This window comes from Trametes versicolor (genome assembly GCF_000271585.1).
Source record: "Trametes versicolor FP-101664 SS1 unplaced genomic scaffold TRAVEscaffold_3, whole genome shotgun sequence".
Classification (NCBI taxonomy): Eukaryota; Fungi; Basidiomycota; class Agaricomycetes; order Polyporales; family Polyporaceae; genus Trametes; species Trametes versicolor.
This window is the reverse complement of record NW_007360323.1, coordinates 3,343,707-3,361,157: the sequence shown is the minus strand read 5'-3', so window position 1 is coordinate 3,361,157 and position 17,451 is coordinate 3,343,707. Positions and strand designations below refer to the sequence as shown.

The 17,451-nt window shown below is 58.4% G+C and overlaps 6 protein-coding genes across 6 annotated transcripts; 2 read left to right on the top strand and 4 right to left on the bottom strand.

Annotated features, from left to right (window-relative positions):
• The first annotated feature begins 126 nt into the window (after positions 1 to 126).
• TRAVEDRAFT_144724 (Phosphoribosylaminoimidazole carboxylase) lies at positions 127 to 2,193 on the top strand. The gene is made up of 4 exons (XM_008037711.1): positions 127 to 233; positions 341 to 1,111; positions 1,165 to 1,904; positions 1,958 to 2,193. Exons 1-4 carry the CDS (start codon positions 209 to 211, stop codon positions 2,168 to 2,170), a joined length of 1,749 nt encoding a protein of 582 aa, XP_008035902.1. The 5' UTR covers positions 127 to 208; the 3' UTR covers positions 2,171 to 2,193.
• A 422-nt stretch (positions 2,194 to 2,615) lies between these two features.
• On the bottom strand, positions 2,616 to 3,164 carry TRAVEDRAFT_70402 (Cerato-platanin). Its single transcript, XM_008037710.1, has 2 exons — positions 2,726 to 3,164; positions 2,616 to 2,665 (listed from the first exon to the last, which is right to left on the bottom strand). Exon 1 carries the CDS (start codon positions 3,141 to 3,143, stop codon positions 2,727 to 2,729), a length of 417 nt encoding a protein of 138 aa, XP_008035901.1. The 5' UTR covers positions 3,144 to 3,164; the 3' UTR covers positions 2,616 to 2,665; position 2,726.
• Positions 3,165 to 4,051: 887 nt separating this feature from the next.
• Positions 4,052 to 5,845, bottom strand: TRAVEDRAFT_144721 (acyl-CoA oxidase). Its single transcript, XM_008037709.1, has 8 exons — positions 5,698 to 5,845; positions 5,548 to 5,639; positions 5,389 to 5,489; positions 5,124 to 5,330; positions 4,910 to 5,065; positions 4,647 to 4,854; positions 4,240 to 4,589; positions 4,052 to 4,179 (listed from the first exon to the last, which is right to left on the bottom strand). The coding sequence occupies exons 1-8, from the start codon at positions 5,781 to 5,783 to the stop codon at positions 4,105 to 4,107; spliced, it is 1,275 nt and encodes a 424-aa protein (XP_008035900.1). The 5' UTR covers positions 5,784 to 5,845; the 3' UTR covers positions 4,052 to 4,104.
• A 461-nt stretch (positions 5,846 to 6,306) lies between these two features.
• On the bottom strand, positions 6,307 to 6,723 carry TRAVEDRAFT_116268 (Cerato-platanin; the record flags this gene model as incomplete). The annotated part of the gene is made up of 1 exon (XM_008037708.1): positions 6,307 to 6,723. One exon carries the CDS (start codon positions 6,721 to 6,723, stop codon positions 6,307 to 6,309), a length of 417 nt encoding a protein of 138 aa, XP_008035899.1.
• Positions 6,724 to 7,869: 1,146 nt separating this feature from the next.
• On the bottom strand, positions 7,870 to 12,766 carry TRAVEDRAFT_63646 (uncharacterized protein). Its single transcript, XM_008037707.1, has 5 exons — positions 9,971 to 12,766; positions 9,676 to 9,917; positions 9,530 to 9,626; positions 8,787 to 9,470; positions 7,870 to 8,724 (listed from the first exon to the last, which is right to left on the bottom strand). The coding sequence occupies exons 1-5, from the start codon at positions 12,537 to 12,539 to the stop codon at positions 8,015 to 8,017; spliced, it is 4,302 nt and encodes a 1,433-aa protein (XP_008035898.1). The 5' UTR covers positions 12,540 to 12,766; the 3' UTR covers positions 7,870 to 8,014.
• Positions 12,767 to 14,090: 1,324 nt separating this feature from the next.
• Positions 14,091 to 17,309, top strand: TRAVEDRAFT_164125 (uncharacterized protein; the record flags this gene model as incomplete). The annotated part of the gene is made up of 5 exons (XM_008037706.1): positions 14,091 to 14,313; positions 14,673 to 15,611; positions 15,660 to 16,318; positions 16,372 to 16,482; positions 16,545 to 17,309. 5 exons carry the CDS (start codon positions 14,091 to 14,093, stop codon positions 16,770 to 16,772), a joined length of 2,160 nt encoding a protein of 719 aa, XP_008035897.1. The 3' UTR covers positions 16,773 to 17,309.
• Between the last annotated feature and the right edge of the window lie 142 nt (positions 17,310 to 17,451).

The window sequence follows — 17,451 nt, the reverse complement described above, 5'->3', positions numbered from 1 at the left end:
CGAAGAGGGCGGGGCGGGGGTCGTCGTGAACGGTGAGGAGGATGCATTGCTCGGCGTCCAAGTGCAAAAAGTTTGAGCGCCGGCGCTTCCGAATTTCTCGGACTCCCGCTTGTCCTCCGCCTTCATCTCCTCTCATTCGTCCTAGAGTCACCGCGTCCTCGCGCTTTTCATCGCGAACAGATATCCTTGTGGAGGCGCCGTAATAGCGATGGACAAAGTGGTCGGAATCCTCGGTGGGAGTGGGTCACTTTCACGTACTTTAAAACGAGGACGCCCATTGACCTCACGCTAGATCCCCAGTCATATATGTCGCGTTATGTCGCTGAACGTTGATCACCAGGCGGTGGTCAATTGGGTCGCATGCTGGCTGCCTCAGCTGCATTGCTCAACATCGATGTAGTTGTGCTCGATGTGGGAGAGCACACCCCTTCGAAGCAGGTTATTGCCCCGCGCGCTCCTCACCTCACGCACATCGACGGCTCTTTCACGGACCCGGCAAAGATTCGCGAGATTGCGGCCAAGGTCGACGTGCTCACAGTGGAGATCGAGCATGTCGATGTCAAAGTCCTGGAAGAGATCGAGAGCAAGGTCCCCCTCGGCGTGCACCCTAGTCCGTTCACCATCAAAACCATCCAGGACAAGTTCGTTCAGAAGCAGCATCTACATTCGTCTGGTTGCCCTATTTCGGACTTCATCCCAGTGGAATCCACCGTCGAGGCCATCCATGCCGCAGCAGAACGCCTGGGGCTTCCGCTGATGCTCAAGAGCCGGACGCTGGCATACGATGGCAGAGGCAACTTCGTCATCCGCAAGCTCTCCCAGGCCCAGGAAGCCATCACCGCCCTCGGAAACAGACCCCTATATGCTGAGAAGTGGGTGCCCTTTGTGAAGGAGATCGCCGTCATGGTAGTGCGCTCGAGGTCCGGAGAGGTCCTCTCGTACCCTGCGGTCGAGACCATACACAAGGAAAACATCTGCCACCTAGTGTTTGCCCCGCTGCGCAGCCGCGACCCCTCCATCTCTGAGCGAGCGCGTACCGTTGCAGAAAACGCCGTCAAGAAGCTGGAGGGTGCAGGTGTCTTCGGCGTGGAGATGTTCCTTATGGCGAACGGTCAGTTTCTTGTTACGCTACTTCGCCTGGGGGCCGTGGCTAATATTATACAGGATCCGTGTACTTGAACGAGATCGCGCCAAGGCCGCACAACTCCGGGCACTATACCATCGAGGCATGCGAAACCTCCCAATACGAGAACCACCTCCGCGCCATCCTCGACCTCCCACTCGGCTCCCCCGCACTCAAGGTGCCCTCCGCATGCATGCTCAACATCCTCGGCGCCTCCACCTCCATGGACGAGATCCGGTCCTTCGCACAGCTCTCCCTCACAGTCCCCGGCGCGCGCGTGCACCTCTACGGCAAGTCCGAGTGCCGCAAAGGCCGCAAGATGGGGCACATCACCATCGTCGCGGACTCCGACGCGCAGCTCAGCGCGCGCCTGCGCCCCCTGCTCGAGCACATCCCCGGGGGTCACGACCCCAAGGAGCTCGACCTGTACGCGCCGCTATTCCCTGGACGCGGGTTCTCGCACCAGCAGCCCGTCGTTGGGGTGATCATGGGCTCGGACTCGGACCTGCCCACCATGCTCCCCGCTGCGGACATCCTCAACCATTTCAACATCCCGTACGAGCTGACGATCGTGTCCGCGCACCGGACGCCCGATAGACTCGTGGAATATGCGCGGTCTGCTGCGTCGAGGGGCCTCAGGGTGGTCATCGCCGGTGCTGGCGGTGCCGCTCATCTCCCAGGGATGGTGGCTGCTATGACTGCGCTCCCTGTTATTGGTGTCCCGGTAAAGGGCAGCTCGCTCGACGGTGTCGACTCGCTCCACAGTATCGTACAAATGCCTGTGGGTATCTTGCACGCACTATCTAACGCTTGGCAGCTGACTTTATATTCTAGCGCGGCATTCCGGTCGCTACTGTGGCGATCAACAACGGTACAAACGCAGGCCTGTTAGCGGTCCGCATACTGGCCGCGGGCCAGCCAAACCTCGTCACCGCTATGGATGACTACTTGAAGGCCCTAGAGAAGGAGGTACTCGGGAAGGTAGATAAAATCTCTGAGATCGGTTGGGATGCGTACGAGGCCGCAAAGAAGGCACGTAGCGGTTAGAATAGAGAGGAACATGAACACGGTAAAGAGAAAAGTATGTTGTATCATTGTAGAATTGTATCATTGCTATTCTGTAGCTGTTGCTGCTGAACCTCTCAGGCATCAGACCCCGAGCGCGCCGGATACTAGCACTGACATGTCATGTACCCACTCATGCAAAGTGTTCACGTACGGCACCTGGCATCCCACATGATGATCTCATCCGCAGACTGGGCAAAATCCTACCAAGTCATGGAGGTCAGGATATTCAAGGTACGTCGCGTTTGTTTCACCCAAAATCAGAATGTCCCACTTATTCGTTGAAAGCAATTAGATGTTTCATAAATCCCAACGTGAAGCGATGTCCATAGCGTCAATGCGACGCGTTCGTACGTAAAGCCCGAGAGCATGCGTATAGTCCGTGATGGGTGTCCGAGTATCAAGTCCGTGCGTGTATAGTATCCAAGTCCATGAGCAAGCAAAACGCGAAAGCTAGAAGATATCCACTCATGCATCCTATCAGACAGTTGTCCGTCAGCCTCAATCGCACCCTCGAAAGAAACAGAAAACACATACCTCAAAGGCCGCACTGGGACGCGTCGACCTGAGTCGCCTCCGCATCAATCCTCCCCAAGAACACCGCCTGGCCATTCGTCAACGTGTTCATCGCCGCAAGCGCAAGGTTGAAGCCCTCGTCGGCATGGTCCACCGCGAGCACATTGATGCTCCGGCCCTCGTACGTCAGCTGCCAGCACGAGCCGCAGTTGGGCGAGTTCCACGACACGACCGCCGCCGCGCCCGCGACGTTCGGGAAGTGCGGGAGCGAGCCGAGCGTCGTGAAGCCCTTCGTCTGCAGCCCGTTCGGGCCGTCCGAGCACGCGGTCGCGCCGAGGTCCTGGCCCGCGTTGTCGTACGTCTGGTCGTACGAGACCGTGATCGCGAGCGCGTTCGAGACGAGCGCGGTGAGGGCGAGGGCGAGGGTGCTGAACTGCATGGCGGAGGCGTAGGAAGGCGTAAAAAGGTCGTGGAGGATGTGGGTGTGGGTGTGGGTGTGGATGTGAACGCGAGAGAGGAACTGTTCGCTGCTGCCGACCTCTCTTCAGCAGACCAGGTTTTATACTGGGCTGACTGCCCGCACCGGATTGGGCATTTCCGCGATCGCTGCGTACGCCGGAGCGGGCACGGGCAGAACAGCGTTCGGCAGCTGCGAAGCGCGGCGGTCATCCGGTAGACGGTAATCGAAATGAGGCTGCAGGTCGCCGGCGGCGCTGAGGCTGTTTTACGGCCAGTTCGTACCGCGCAGGCATGGTGCTCATACTTACGTCTTGGCAAAGTCGAGAACATTCATCTATGCAGGAGTCGCGCTTGTAGCGGGTCGAGATACGTACCGACACCGTGTGCTACTGCTGCTCGACGCTCGCTTTCACTTGAAGTTTAAGGCCTAGTCATACTATGCGGACAACCCTTACTGCATACTCTTCGCGGGTGTTTACGCCGACATAAGTATAGCATCGCTGATACCTGCGTGTTTGGTATCGCATTCTTTCCTGAGCACTGCTCAACACCGCCCACCGTTGGCGCTCTGATCAAGCACCTGCGTCAGAGCATTTACGTCCAACTCGGCGATGCCTACGACACAATTTGTGCCTCCGACGGACGCCGGGTAGTGATGCTTTCCCATATTTACGGACAAATCGCGCCCGTGCACTAGAGCTCGATGAGCAAACGCGCCCCATGTGACCGCGTCTGGGTGCGTGCGCTCGAAGCGAGACGCTCAGTCACCATCGCGGACGCCGGGTTCGGGTATACGATAAGCGCAGGCCTCTGTGGGACGCCTTACCGCACGAACCTTCTCGCCCAGAAATGCCAGTTGTGAAGTGAGCAGTCCCGGTCCGTGGTGTTGAGAAATAGACTGTTGTATATCCTCCCGCAATACTGGAATCCATCCTTACAGGCTATGAATACTGCTTCTGGATGAACTTCGCGATGGTCTGTAGCTGGATGTTCGACGTCCCCTCGTAAATCGCACCCTGAGGAACCAGAGACGTCAGCATTTCCCGCACGAGCCGAACGCACGTCCGTAGACTTACGATCTTCGAGTCTCGCCAGTACTTCTCGATGCCCGTCTCCCTCGTGAATCCGACACCGCCCGCCCACTCGATCGCAGCGCCCGAGACCTTCTGCGCGACCTGACTCGCGTAGTACTTCGCAATCGCTGCCTCCCGGACGAAGTCCAGGCCCTCCTCCTTGCGCCGCGCCGCGTTGTACGTCAGCAAGCGTGCCGCCTCGAGCTCGATCGCCGCCTCTGCCTGCTGGAATGCCATACCCTGGAACGTCGCGACGGGCTTGCCAAACTGCGAACGTTGGAAGGTGTACGGCACCGCCTTGTCGAATGCACCTTGCGCCAGACCGAGCATTTGCGCAGCGATACCGATGCGCCCTGTAGTACGACACGTCAATGTCTATAACGACAGAGTGGAAGAAGGCGTTTGCATACCTTCGTTGAGAATCTCGATAGCAATCTTGTAGCCCTTGCCCTCGCCACCGATGACGTTCTCCGCAGGTATGCGCAGATCATCGAAGGCCAGCGAACATGTCGAGGAGGCGCGGATTCCGAGCTTCTGCTCCTTCTTCGCGATCTTGATGCCCATGTCCTTGGTCGCGATGAAGCAGGTGATACCCTTGTAGCCTTTGCTTGGGTCAATCTGAAGTACTTGCGCTTAGTATTCATTGAAAAGGAAGTGAAGGAGCGCCACATACGTTGGCAAAGATGAGGAAGAAGTCTGCCTCATATGAATTAGTGATCCACATCTTGGTGCCGTTCAAGATCCAGTGGTCGCCGTCCTTCTTTGCGCGTGTCTGCAGAGCAAACGCGTCCGAACCGGATGCGGGCTCCGAGAGGCAGAACGAGCCGAGCTGCTCTCTAGTGAGCTTCTTGGAACTATGTCGCATTGTGCAGTAAGATGTCACGTACCGAAGACTCCGCCAGCTTGGGCAACCACTTGTCCTGCTGCTCCTTGGAGCCATACTTGCGGACAACCGTGTTAACAAGGGTATTGTGTACGTCGCACAATACCGACACCGAAGGGTCCACTCGTGCGAGCTCCTCGATAGCGATGATAGCAGAGGTGAACGACATTTCTGCGCCGCCATGATCACCGCTCGTCTCAATGCCCATCAACTAAAGTTGAGTGTTAGGATTGCACGGTGAGGTTTGCGTGTTTGCACTGGGAACGTACCCCCTGCTCGAAGAGACCCTTGATGACCGCAGGATCCATCATCTCGTTCTCGTCCATCTCTCGGACCTTAGGTCCAACTACGTCCTCCGCGAACCTCCTGACTGCGTTGCCCGAGCGACATCAGTCTATGAGGTATGCGCACACACACGAGGGACGCACCGGACTCCCGAAGCATCTGCTCCTCTTCCGTGAAGGTGTCTAGAGACGTAGGCTTCGCCTCGGATGAGACGACATGTGAGCGAGAGAACTGCCTACGAGAACCGTCTATTCAGCTTCAGTTCAGCAACGCGCATTGCCTGAGTGCCATACCGTGTAGCGATCCTCGGCGCCACAGACGCACTCTGGCGTAGGGCAGACGTTGTTTGTTTCGTGGCACACACAGCAGAGCGGAACATAGTGAGCACCTGTGTTGCGTATGGAGGAGGTTGTGGTCGAAGAGGAGAGCAAGGGAGGTGATACGGTCAAGGGTACGGTTGACGAAGACCCGTCCCCGGAGTCTCTCCCCGCGCGAGGCGCTTCCCAGTTTGGTGCGGGGGCGGGGTAATCACATGCACTCCGGAGCTTCCGCCCTTCGGGCCCGGCATCCGGTCATGGCCTTCAAGTCTGCACGACGAGCTCTTGTCCAGTAACGTTCAAAGGCTTTCAAACGAACTGATCCACCAGAAGATTCCGGGAAACATTACATGCATTGTACAAGGAGTCCGTGAAGATAGCGAACGCTACATGGCCTGTCGAAAACGACTACAGAGGTGGGTACAAGTCCGTGGTGATGCATCGAAGTCCACAAAGCGTCCAAATGATGATGACAGTCCGTAAGCCATGCGTATAGTCCGTTTCGAGTGTGTGCTGCATCTAAACCAAACCCGTCAGTCTCACATCCAAATCATCCCCGAGAAATCTGACACTAACCTCGAGTGTTTACAGTCCGCACTGGGACGAGGCGACCTGGGTGGCCGTCGCGTCGACCCTGCCCAAGAACACCGCCTGGTTGTTCGTGAGCGTGTTCATCGCCTCGAGCGCAATGTTGAACCCGGCGTCGGTGTGGTCGACCGCGAGCACGTTGATGCTCCGCCCGTTGTACGTGAGCTTCCAGCACGAGCCGCACTGCGCCGAGTTCCAGCCGGCGACGGCTGCCGCGCCGCCGATGTTGGGGAAGTGCGGGAGCGACCCGAACGTGCTGAAGCCCTTCGTGAGCAGCCCGTTCGGGCCGTCCGAGCACGCGACCGTGGCGAGGCTGCCGCCCGCGTTGTCGTATGTCTGGTCGTACGAGACCGTGACGGCGAGCGCGTTCGAAACGAGCGCGGTGAGGGCGATGATGAAGGTGGTGAACTGCATGGTGGTGGAGAGGGTGGTTGGTTGGGTGTGCGGAGGCGAGTGTGGATGCGACTGGTGTGATGTGCGAGACCTGGAGGTCACTGCTGGTCAGTTGGGCTCACCGTTCCTCGTATTTATACCTGCACGGCCGTTCCGTATGGCAGCAGTGTCCGCACCAAGACCTGTCTGGGCGGTCACAAGAACGCGTCCGATGGGGCCGGCCACGCGCACCGAGGCCGGACGGCGGCAACGTAGAATGTTTGCCCATTGAATGGCATCCCCGCTGGGATCCTCAGGTCCTCAGGCCCTCATGGGACCGCCTTGCGGGCATGTCAACACCGTCTCAGCCTTCTGGACACACAGGACATACATCGCGGATCAGAACGCGACGTCATGCGTCGGCCGATGGTCCTCCATCGCTGAATGAGGGATCTAGAAAGCTTGTAAAACATTTAGTACATTCCATCGTGACCCATAGTAGGTGGCTCTCACCCGTGCGCCGCCCCGCTGAGTCGTTCGTGGTGGGAGTGGTACAGCTCCAAAAGCCGCCCAGTGCACGAAGGCACCAATGCCATGCCAGGAGCAGTGATCCAAGGCTACAGCACCCCGCCTACACAGGATGCTATAGGCCCTCGATGCCCGGATGCCTCGACCGCTCTCGTCGAACGGCAGACTGGATCGTCCAGCTTGACGTGAGAGTCGGCATCAGAAGGCCACACATGGGCGCGTCCCATCGCCGAACGAATGCGGCTCGACCACGGCGGTCTCGTGAGAGGGGGAAAGCATGATGCGCCGTCCAACGTCCGGGCACCGTGTGCCAGGGTCTAGACCGATACCCCCCGAATCCGCATCGGTATTTACGTACCTCACAGGTATGTACTTACTAGAGGCGTGAAGTCGATGTCGACGGCTCGAGCCTGGTCCTCCGGGCATCGAGCGGCGGAAACCCTCCAGCAGGTCGCGGCCAGCCTCGGAGGCCTCCTACCAAAGAACCTCATCCATACACGGATCCATTGCGGCTGAACAACATAAGTACTATACAAGATGATTACACGCGGCCATGAAGCCGCAACTTAAGAATAGGTTACACTAAGTACGATGCGAGCGGTAATGCGCGATGACGGAGAGCATGCACGACGACGGGTGATGAGTGAGGTAGGGGACTATATCGAGATGATGGTAGCTGATGTACACTGCTAGGTAGGCTGGAATGAAACGTGAGGATGGAGGTAACTACATGTGTGGAGAGTTGGAGAGTTGGAGAGGTTTCCGCAAGGTGTCCGAAGGAGGGAGATGACAAACAGACGGGTTTCTACGACTCGCTGGCGCCCCCGCTGAGAGCCGCACGCATGACTTCCAGCGCGGCGAGGTGGAACGGCAGCGCAGGATCCGCGCGCAACTTCCACCGCACCCGCGCAAGGAGCGACAAGTCGTAGAAGTTACGGACGATGTCGTCCATATGCTCGCTATGAACCTGAGAGGGCGTGACCGCTGCGTTCTTCTTCGAGATCTCGTACGTCGACCGCAAGGATCGCGTGACGTAGAGCTGGAAGACGCGCATGGTGGAGACAGAGGAGTGGTCCGCTGAAGAAGGCGCACAAACGACCGCGCTCCAACCAGGTATCCGCAGAGCATCCGTGATTGGCTGTTGTTGTGACGTGGTGTCCGTTTCGTCGTCAAGGTCGGGGATATAGGGTAGGTCGGAGGAGCCAGGGATGACCACAGGAGGAATAGATTTCGCGGATCGCTCAACCACGTAGCTTGGATGCATAGCCAAGCTCTGCGGGGGCGAGAGGGAGTAGGTTGCATAAGAGGCGTCGGAAAAGATGGTGTGAGAGGTGCGTATAGACGACCTGGTCGGCATGGCAGGCGCTGAGTTGCGCCGGATGATATCCATAGGGCCGACGTCCGATGGTGCCAGGAACGTCCAGGAATTCTCGTTGTCGACCGCGAGGAGCGTAACGTGGATTGGAGGTATCTCGGAGGACATAGACACCGCAGAATCGAGGTACGAGACCCAGGCTAAGAAAGCCGAGTGTAATCAGGTCGCGTTCAGCTGCATAAATGGCATGAGGAGGACTCACCGCGGACCTCTGAATGGGCCATGACCCCGAGTTTGGTGATGACGATCCTCCATTCGACGTTCGCGCGTCTTGCAAAGTCGTGTACAAAGCCCCAGACGTGGCTGACTAGGAAGCCCTCAACGTTATCGTCAGGCGTCAGAAAAGCCTTGATCTCGTGCGCTTCGCCCGCTGCGTCGATGCATGCTGCAAGTATCCAGCGACCGCAGCTCGAGACCTGGTAGCCGACGTGCAGAAGCATATGTCGATTCATGACATCCAGAGAAGAGACAGACGACTCCAGCGCGTACGACACTTGAGGTGGGAGAGGCTCCGAGCGCGACTTGTTACCAGCCGTGCAGATAAGAGCGTAGGCTGGAGCTTCAAAGTAGCCGGTCATGACAGCGCTTCGTGCAAAGAACTCGCGCGACATCGCACGAGTGACAGGCACCAGGATGCGATCATAGACACTGCAGACAAAGTCATCCAGGCCGCCAAGATTAGAGGCCGGGTGAGTATGTATGCCCTCGATGAGCGACTCAGGCACGAAGTGAATGAGGATGTCCCCGGCTGACTGCGCTCTGAATCGTCGCACTGCCGAGAGGATTTGACGAAGTACGGTCGACGAAGGAGAGATGATGTGCGACGGTGTTGCGATGTAGAAGACGAGGTACGGGTGCCTCGTGGGGATTGTCGACACAAAGCTCACTAGATAAAGATATGATGTAAGCGCGATAGCGTATAAAGCAGCGTTTTGGAGGGCATACTGAGGGTCTTGCGGAGCGTATCAAACCGCGTGGGCACCAGTCCCGGCTTCGTGCAATGACTTGAGATCCCAGCGGCATGCGAACCGAAGTTCTTGGCCTATAAATCATTAGGCAGCATACTTGATGGAGGGTATTCGTGCACTTACAGCATACGCGGCGGACACCTTGCTCAACCAGCCTTCGAGCTCGGTCTCACGATCCTCGTCAGCGCCTTCGTAAAATATAAAGGCCGTCACGTCCTTGGGACCTGCGCGCGGAGTTAAGCCAAGCTTCTCCCAGAACCGAAGCGACGTCGAAGACAGCTGCACGATAGTCTCATCCTTGCCTATGGCGAGCAAGGGCGGCTCAAGACTTCGAAGAGTAACACTAGACGGCTCATCCGACGCGACTATTGCTTGAATCTATCAGCCACGATCCTGCTGTTGAATAGATGTTGCTCACCTCCAAAGACGTCTTGTATAGTAGTCGAAGACTGTGTATCACGCTCATCCCTAAGCAACTTGCTGATGTATCTTGCATCCGCTTGCCATAGCTTTGTAGGAAGGACCGGCGGTGTCAACGAAAGCGACGCATTTGCTCGCCATGCCTCAGCCCACACCGGATTCTCGACCACCTCCCGCACCAAGATCTGCGCAGCCGCCTCCAAAGACTTCGACTTCTCCGACGCCGCGCCGAGGATCGCAGCAGGCGACACTGGGGTGGGTACAGAGATAATTGGTGCGTGGCCGGGTGGACTCGACGCAGCCGTCCCGGGCGGGCGAAGTGTCGTGCACAGAGGGAGTAAATGAGCATGGTGGAAGTAAGTCTGAAGCAGAGAAGGCCCTAGGGGAAGGTATGACGGCGGGGGTGTCGATGGGCGCGGCGCGACGGACGTCGTTGTTTCCTCCTCCTCTACCCACGGTTCGTCGTCGTCCTCAGACTCTTCTGAGTCGACTGCTGCCGTCGGTGGGGAGCTACTCTGCCATTCCTCGGGTTCGCGATAGAAGTCCCACGCCGACGATCGTCGCTGGTCACGCACACCCTGAGATAGCACCTTGCGCTTCACCCCGATGAGCTTGCGGACGACACCTATCCTGGGATCAGTGACCACGCTATACCGGTATTTCCATCCAGCAAGAGATGGCGGGCCCGCGACGCTTGTCAACATCATCTCCGGACGATCCTGCTCCGCGGGTGGGGAGGGTAGAGCGAACTTCCCAACGGCATACTTTCCGTCCGCCTCTCGGTGGCTGGACGCGAAAGGTATGGGATCGAACGTGCTGGATCCGAGCGAGGAAATGCTCGACTTGCGCGCGTCGTGCCCCTTGTACGGATCGGAGAGCTGCACCGCGGGCGTGGCGGGGGCAGAGTACGACGATGGGGTTCGCGTCGGAGAAGACGGAAGCAGCTCGGGGAGGATGGAACTGTCCATCATCCCGTGCATGTCGGCAGGGTGTCGCGGAGTGAACGGATCACCTAGGTGTGCCGTCCACGGAGACGGATGGCTTCCGGTTGCAGATGGCGGGCCAGGTCCCGACAAGGGTCCGTCCACCGTTACCAGCGGGGTCAGCCCGAGGGGCGGTGGACCGGCTGCAGGCGTCAAACCTGAGCCAGTGTCCACAACCATCGAGTGCGCGGAGGGGGCTCCGCGTTGTGCGCTCGGGGCGTCGAAGAAGTCGAAGTCGTCTTCGGTGAACACCCCGAAGCCGTCGTCCATGTCGAAGCTGCTGCTGCCCCCGCCTACGCCGCTGGCACGGCCGCCACCGAGTGGGTCCATATTCATGTTGAAGTCCATGTCATACATGTTGGTGTCCATGTATCCGCCGGACTGCTGTCCCCAGGTGCCGTCAAACCCGCTGAAGGGGTCAAACGCCATAGAAGTCGATTCGGGGTCTGATTTCACAGGTAGAGCTAGCACTATTTCTTCCCCAGCAGGAGGTGCGGTGATGTTGTGAGGCTGCTCAGGGACTGCTGAGGTCTCATCCTCCGTAGACGGAAGATCGATGGGCGCGTCGGGAGGAGAGAACAGCGAATCACCAGAATGATCAGATTCGGCTGTATGGGTCTCTGGCTCAATGGGCTCCTCTTGGACCGGCGGTTCCGCAGAACCTGGCGGTGTGACGGCAGCGTTGACCTGTTGTACGATCTCGACTGGCTCTCGCTGGATCGGCGCGGGGGTAGGTGGCTCCGTTGCCTGCCGTGGCTGTGCACCGGCGAGCTTTGCACGTTGAGCTGCTTCCTGCTCCTGCTGTTCCTTCTCCTTCTCCTGCTTCCCTCGTCGAAGACGCGCTCGCTCAAGCTCGCGTTCCTTGACGACCGACTCCACATACCCGCTAACCTCCGCAGCCACCTTCTTCATTTGACGGCCGTACGGCTTCCGTGCTAGAGTCAAGGAGCGAAACGCTCGCAAAGAGTCACTGGTAGGCGAAGACCGCAAAAAACTCGGGCGCCGCTGGAAAGACGTCGACAATCGTTCTCGTTCGACATTTGACGACCCGGGACCTTGAGATTGCGGCGTCGACGATCTAGCCGGTATATCCATTGTGGAGGATGCAGCGATAGCAAAGGAGAGCGATGTAGGAGCGGCAGACATAGGTGGTGGAGGGGAAGACTGCAATTGGGCGGGCAGCTCCGGAATGTAGGATAGCGGAGAGCGAGCGTGGGGGGAGGGGGAGCTAGCATGGTAAGAAACGCATAGCGAAGCCGGCCAAATCACAGGCATCCCCTTATCCTCCCCTTGCTTGTTCTGTACTGCGAGCCAGGCGATGACGAAAACCGGGGTTTCTGGACGGAGTGAACTGCGATGTGTCCGAGAACTGTGATCCTCAGAGGTGCCATACGGCTCAGTACTCTTCCAATTCCCCACACCCAAACCGAGAAGGGCATCATCAAATTGCGCGATGAGCGCAGCCGCGGGACCGCTGTAGGTGTTGAGGTAGTACGCAGGAACGCCGTGGGGAAGCAATGTGATGGGGGTTCCCGCCGGGAGAGGGAGCGCGATACACAGAGGAAGATAGTATGTCGGGCGCATTACTGGGTGAACGATGAGCCGCGCAAGCGCGGGAGAAGAGGCCGAGGAGGCGACGTGGACTTGCAAGTCGCAGGATATCAGAGGACGACTACGGGCATGACTCTCCCAGCCAGATCCCCATTCCGAAGACGAGGGGAGAGCGCCAAGGAGGAAGCCACCCTTCAGCCGGGTGACAGATCGGCCGTTGGGGTGCAATTTCGATGATTCAGCGACATCGTCGATGAGCCTATCACGGGCGGCGCGGAGAAACAAGGAGAATGGTAGACGCAGGGAAATCCTAGGTAGTAGCTGGAATGGAGAGCTGGAAGGTGGCGGCAGCGTTTGCTCTAGACAGCGAGCACAGGGCGAACTTTGACAGGCGCATGCGGCAGAGCAAGGATAGATGGCAGCGGGGGTAAATGAAGAAGATTCCGTCACTACAAATGAATCGCAATTAGTATGTTGAGACTACGGGCGTCCCGCTTATGAACGGCATGGTATGGCGTCATGAGTGAGCTAAAGGTTGCTTATATTTGGCTTCAGACAGTCATGAAGCATTTCCGCCGAGGATATCTGGGCGGAAAGTATGTGGAATGAGAAAGGTTTGCACTCACATATGAGGTTGTCCAAGTCTAGTTGGGCGAGGGTGTTATGGGCGTCGCAAGTTCGTTGGATTGATCCGAGCGCGAAGACATACAAGGCGCATACGTCCCTTGTGACATGCACGATTGGTAGGAGAGAGTCCAGGAAGGCCTTTCCCTTGTTGGTGTGTAGCACCTTTCGGCGGGCGAGGTCCAGGTGATCAAGAGAGTCAGGTGTGGCGGGCGGGCATGCGAAGACGTGGTATATGATGAGCGGGCTCTCTGGGAGGTAAATGGTGGACGCGAGGACAGACGAAGCTAGGGATACCGATGGTGGCATCTGGGAGAGCACCGAAGAGCCAGTGTTGTCCTGCGGGAGCTGTACTTTGGCCGCCATGAGTGTCGGTGATCATGTGGGGAGAGGGCGACGTTCGAAACGGTGTTGCGACAGGTCCTGGGAAGACCTGGCCGGAGATGTGCTAAGTCGGAGGATGCCACGGTAGCCAGTAGAAAGACGACGAGCCTAGCACATCGTGGTAGGATGATAAGAGGGAGTTGGCCACACTGTCGGCCTGCGTGCCCTGAACCGTACGGGCCTTTCCGCATCGCGCAATACAACGTTGCCCGTCGGCCACGTTTGACCTTTGTCACTGACTGCGATATGACAAACGTCGATTTCATGTATGTTTTCTCTCTCTCGTTTTGGTCGAGTGGGCGCAACGACCGCCACATTCCGTCTCATCCGAGAGTACTCGCCGCCCTCCCCGATGTCAGATGCAAAGGATCGCCAAATCTGGCACATTACACAGGTTGGACCTGATTATTATTGAGCCTCAGGTTAGGGCTTGCACGGATAGACTGACCAAATTGGGAAGTGTGACCAAATTTTGATGTCACACAGCAGCCTTGCGTCGACGTCGTGCGCTCTGCGAGCTCCGCGTCCGCGTCCTCCCCGCCGTCGTACTCACCCTCCTCCCCCTTCCGCCTCAAAATGCAGTCCCTCTCGCGCCCGGCATCCACGTCTACCCGTCCCACCGCTTCTCCGAACCCCAAGCCGCAGTATCAAGTAAATACCCAGACAAAAGTCTTCGATACCGCTCAAGGCCGGATCCTCTGCATAGCAGACATCCGTGGCCGCCTTTCTGCACTCAATGACCTCGCGAGGGAAGCGAATGCATCTGCAATTATTCACACCGGGGACTTTGGCTTCTTTGGTGCGTTCTTCGCTCGCAAATTCATTCGTTGGGGGCATCCATCCGCATAAGGAACGGCTACACGCTTGTTGCGCTGCAGTCCTTGACCAGAGTGAGCGCACCTTCGTAGAAGGGCCCCTTATTGCGCCGAAGGAAGATACAACGCGTAACGCGCTGGTCTGGTCTTGGCCTGATGCAATAAGCCTGCAGCTCAGATGACACGCGTCGAGCCACCGGGAACATATCCATTTGTGACCGCAATGATTGCCCATGTGTTGTTAGCTGTGGCTTAGCGAACCACGATGGAGCGAGCGCGTTGAACTGTTCTATGAGATGGTGCCCCCGGCTTTCCTTCAGGCTCGATACTAATGCTGCGGTAGAGGCCTCCAGTCTCGACCGGATAAACGACCGGACGCTCCGTCATCTTACCATGTACTCTCCGCTCATCCCAACCGCGCAAAGAAACCACCTACTTGCGCCGGAGAATCCCCCCTCAGCCATCCGGTCGACTGTCACCATCAACCTTTTGTCCGAATTCCCCTTGCTTCTTTCCGGCCAAATCAAGCTTCAAGTCCCCGTCTACACTGTCTGGGGCGCGTGCGAGGACGTGATCGTGCTCGAGAAGTTCCGCGCGGGTCAATACGACATCGAGAACCTACACATACTCGACGAAGCGACGACGCGGTGCCTCGACCTTGGCGGCGTCAAGCTGCGTCTGTTGGGGTTGGGTGGCGCGCTTGTGCCACACAAGATGTTCGATAATGGAGACGGGAGCGCGACAATCGCCGGTGGGCAGGGCACGATGTGGACGACGGCCTTGCAGATTGGTGAGCTTGTCGACACCGCGCAGAGAGTCTTCGACCCTACAGAGACGCGTCTACTCGTGACGCACGCCTCCCCGGGCCGCGAGGGCATCATCAACCAACTCGGCCTCGTACTCAAGGCAGATCTAAGCGTCTCCGCGGGCCTCCACTTCCGCTACGCATCATCGTACAACGAGTTCAGCGTCCAGTCTGACTTCGAGGGGCTGCGCCACAAGCTCGTCGCGGGCAAGGAGGCATTTGACAAGGTCTGGGAAAGCGTCAAGACCCAGGTCGACGCCGTCATCGACGAGCACCAACGCGTTCTCTTGGACAAGGCCCTTTCTGTCGTCGAGCGGATACCTCCGCCCCCGAACCAGCCAGGCCCAGCCGGTCAGCCGTTTGCTGAGGAGCCGGCGTGGAAAAACTGCTGGAACTGGAACCTCTGTGACGCTGCGTACGGCGCGCTTGTGCTTGATATCAAGGATGGCCGCGTCAGCGCAGAGCTGAAGAGTCAAGGTATGTTCATCTTTTGGCCCAGCTACCGTGTACTGAACAAGTCAACAGGCTTCAACTACGCGTATCGCCGTTCGGTGACGCCGTCGACGGTGGCTGCGACCCCTAGCTCCGCGACCTCGGGTCTGCCCGTACAAGTGCAAAGCGGCGCGCCGGGTACGGGCGGGGCGAGCACGCCCAAGAACGCGACGCCTGCCGGGACCGAGAAGCCTCTGCCGCCACACTTGACTGGTTCTAAGTCAAAACCCGCGACGCCTCCGCCCGCATCGGCCACTTCGGGCCGTGAGACGCCCAAGCTTAACGGCGCTCAGGACGCACAGGCTGCAGCGGACAAGGCTGAGCGCGAGCGCGCAAAGCGGGAGCGCAAGAAGGAGAGGAAGCGGGAGGCTGCCGCGGCTGCGAAGGAGGGCGGGTCGGGCAGCGGCACAGCGTCGCCCGCGCAGCCGAGGACGGAGGTGGACTTGAGCAGTCCGCCACCGCAGGCTCCCAAGTCTGGCAAGGCTACCCCAGAGGTGTCGACGGCGGGACCCCCTGGTGTGGACCTCAGGGGTCCGGAGGATGGTGTGACGTCCCCAGCGACTGAGAGCACCGGGGTGCGGACACCGACAGGCAGGAGACCAGCGCGTAACCCGTGGACCATCTTCATGCGCATGCCCAATCCTGCGAACGAGACCGAGGTCAAGGACTTCTTTGGCGACGCGGGCTCGGGGGTGAGTGATTGCAGCTACATTTAGGAGAGCGAATGCTTACTTGCTTATTGCAGATCATCCGCGTCAGCTACCCCCAGAACTTCGCTGGTCGCAACCTGAAGATGTGCTACGTCGAGTTCGGCGATGAAGATGCTATGAAGTCCGGGTTGGCCAAGCAGGGCGCAGTAAGTCATCAACCCATCATAGCGATGTCTACACGGAATGCTCATTCGCTTTTTATGCGCAGACACTAAACGATTCTATCCCAGAATTGAAGCAGGCGACCGACAAGGAGTCGCGCGCCTCTGAAACCGGGCCTCGTGGTGGTTCCTTCAGTGCGCGTGGCGGGCGCGGCCGGGGTGGATTCGCTGCCCGTGGGTTCGCATCCGCAGGCCTGACACGCGGCGGTCCTCCCGGGCGGCTCAACGGCGACGCACCGTCCTCTGAAGCACCCAGGCCGTCTGAGGGCTCCTGAGCCCTGAGGGACAGCCAGAGTGCGCTGCGGCATGGAGGCCCGAGCTGCAGGTTGGGGAGGACATGTCGCGTCGGTGTGCCGTGTGGTTGCCCATGCCGTGCCGTACCGTACGTCTGTCGCCGTTGTCTGATGATTGATCGTTCCGTTCGCTCGCATCGTCCCCGTTAGTACCTATCCTACGTAGTGTCTGTAGTCGCGCTCGTGTTTGCATATCGGCGGTGTCCTCTATTTCTCATCTTCCCGTGCATCCCCCATTGCTCGCAAGCGGCCCGCGCTCCCTTTTCACTTGGGTCCGCTGTTTGTCCTCGCTTCTTCCTCTCCAAGCGAGGCCGCTGCTGTCCAACCTTCCACGCGACCTCCATTTGCTCATGAGTTTCGCCTTTCCGATATGTGGTGACGGGTGTTGCTCTGCTCTTGTTATGCCTTCTATGCTACGGTTCGCAGTGATATATGGTCATGGTAATGCTAGACCGCCCCTACCTGCATGCTTTTGATTGTAGCCTGTCTGCAACGCTGATACCCTTGTGCTTGCTCTCGATACGTATACCTTCAATGTTAGAACACGATGATTAGCGTGTCAGCCAAACGCCGTACCTATGTGGGCGGGTGCAAACTGCGTGTATACGCGTCGCACAGCGTCTGGATAAAGCACCCGTGGCCGGAAGCTTCAAAAAGCTCC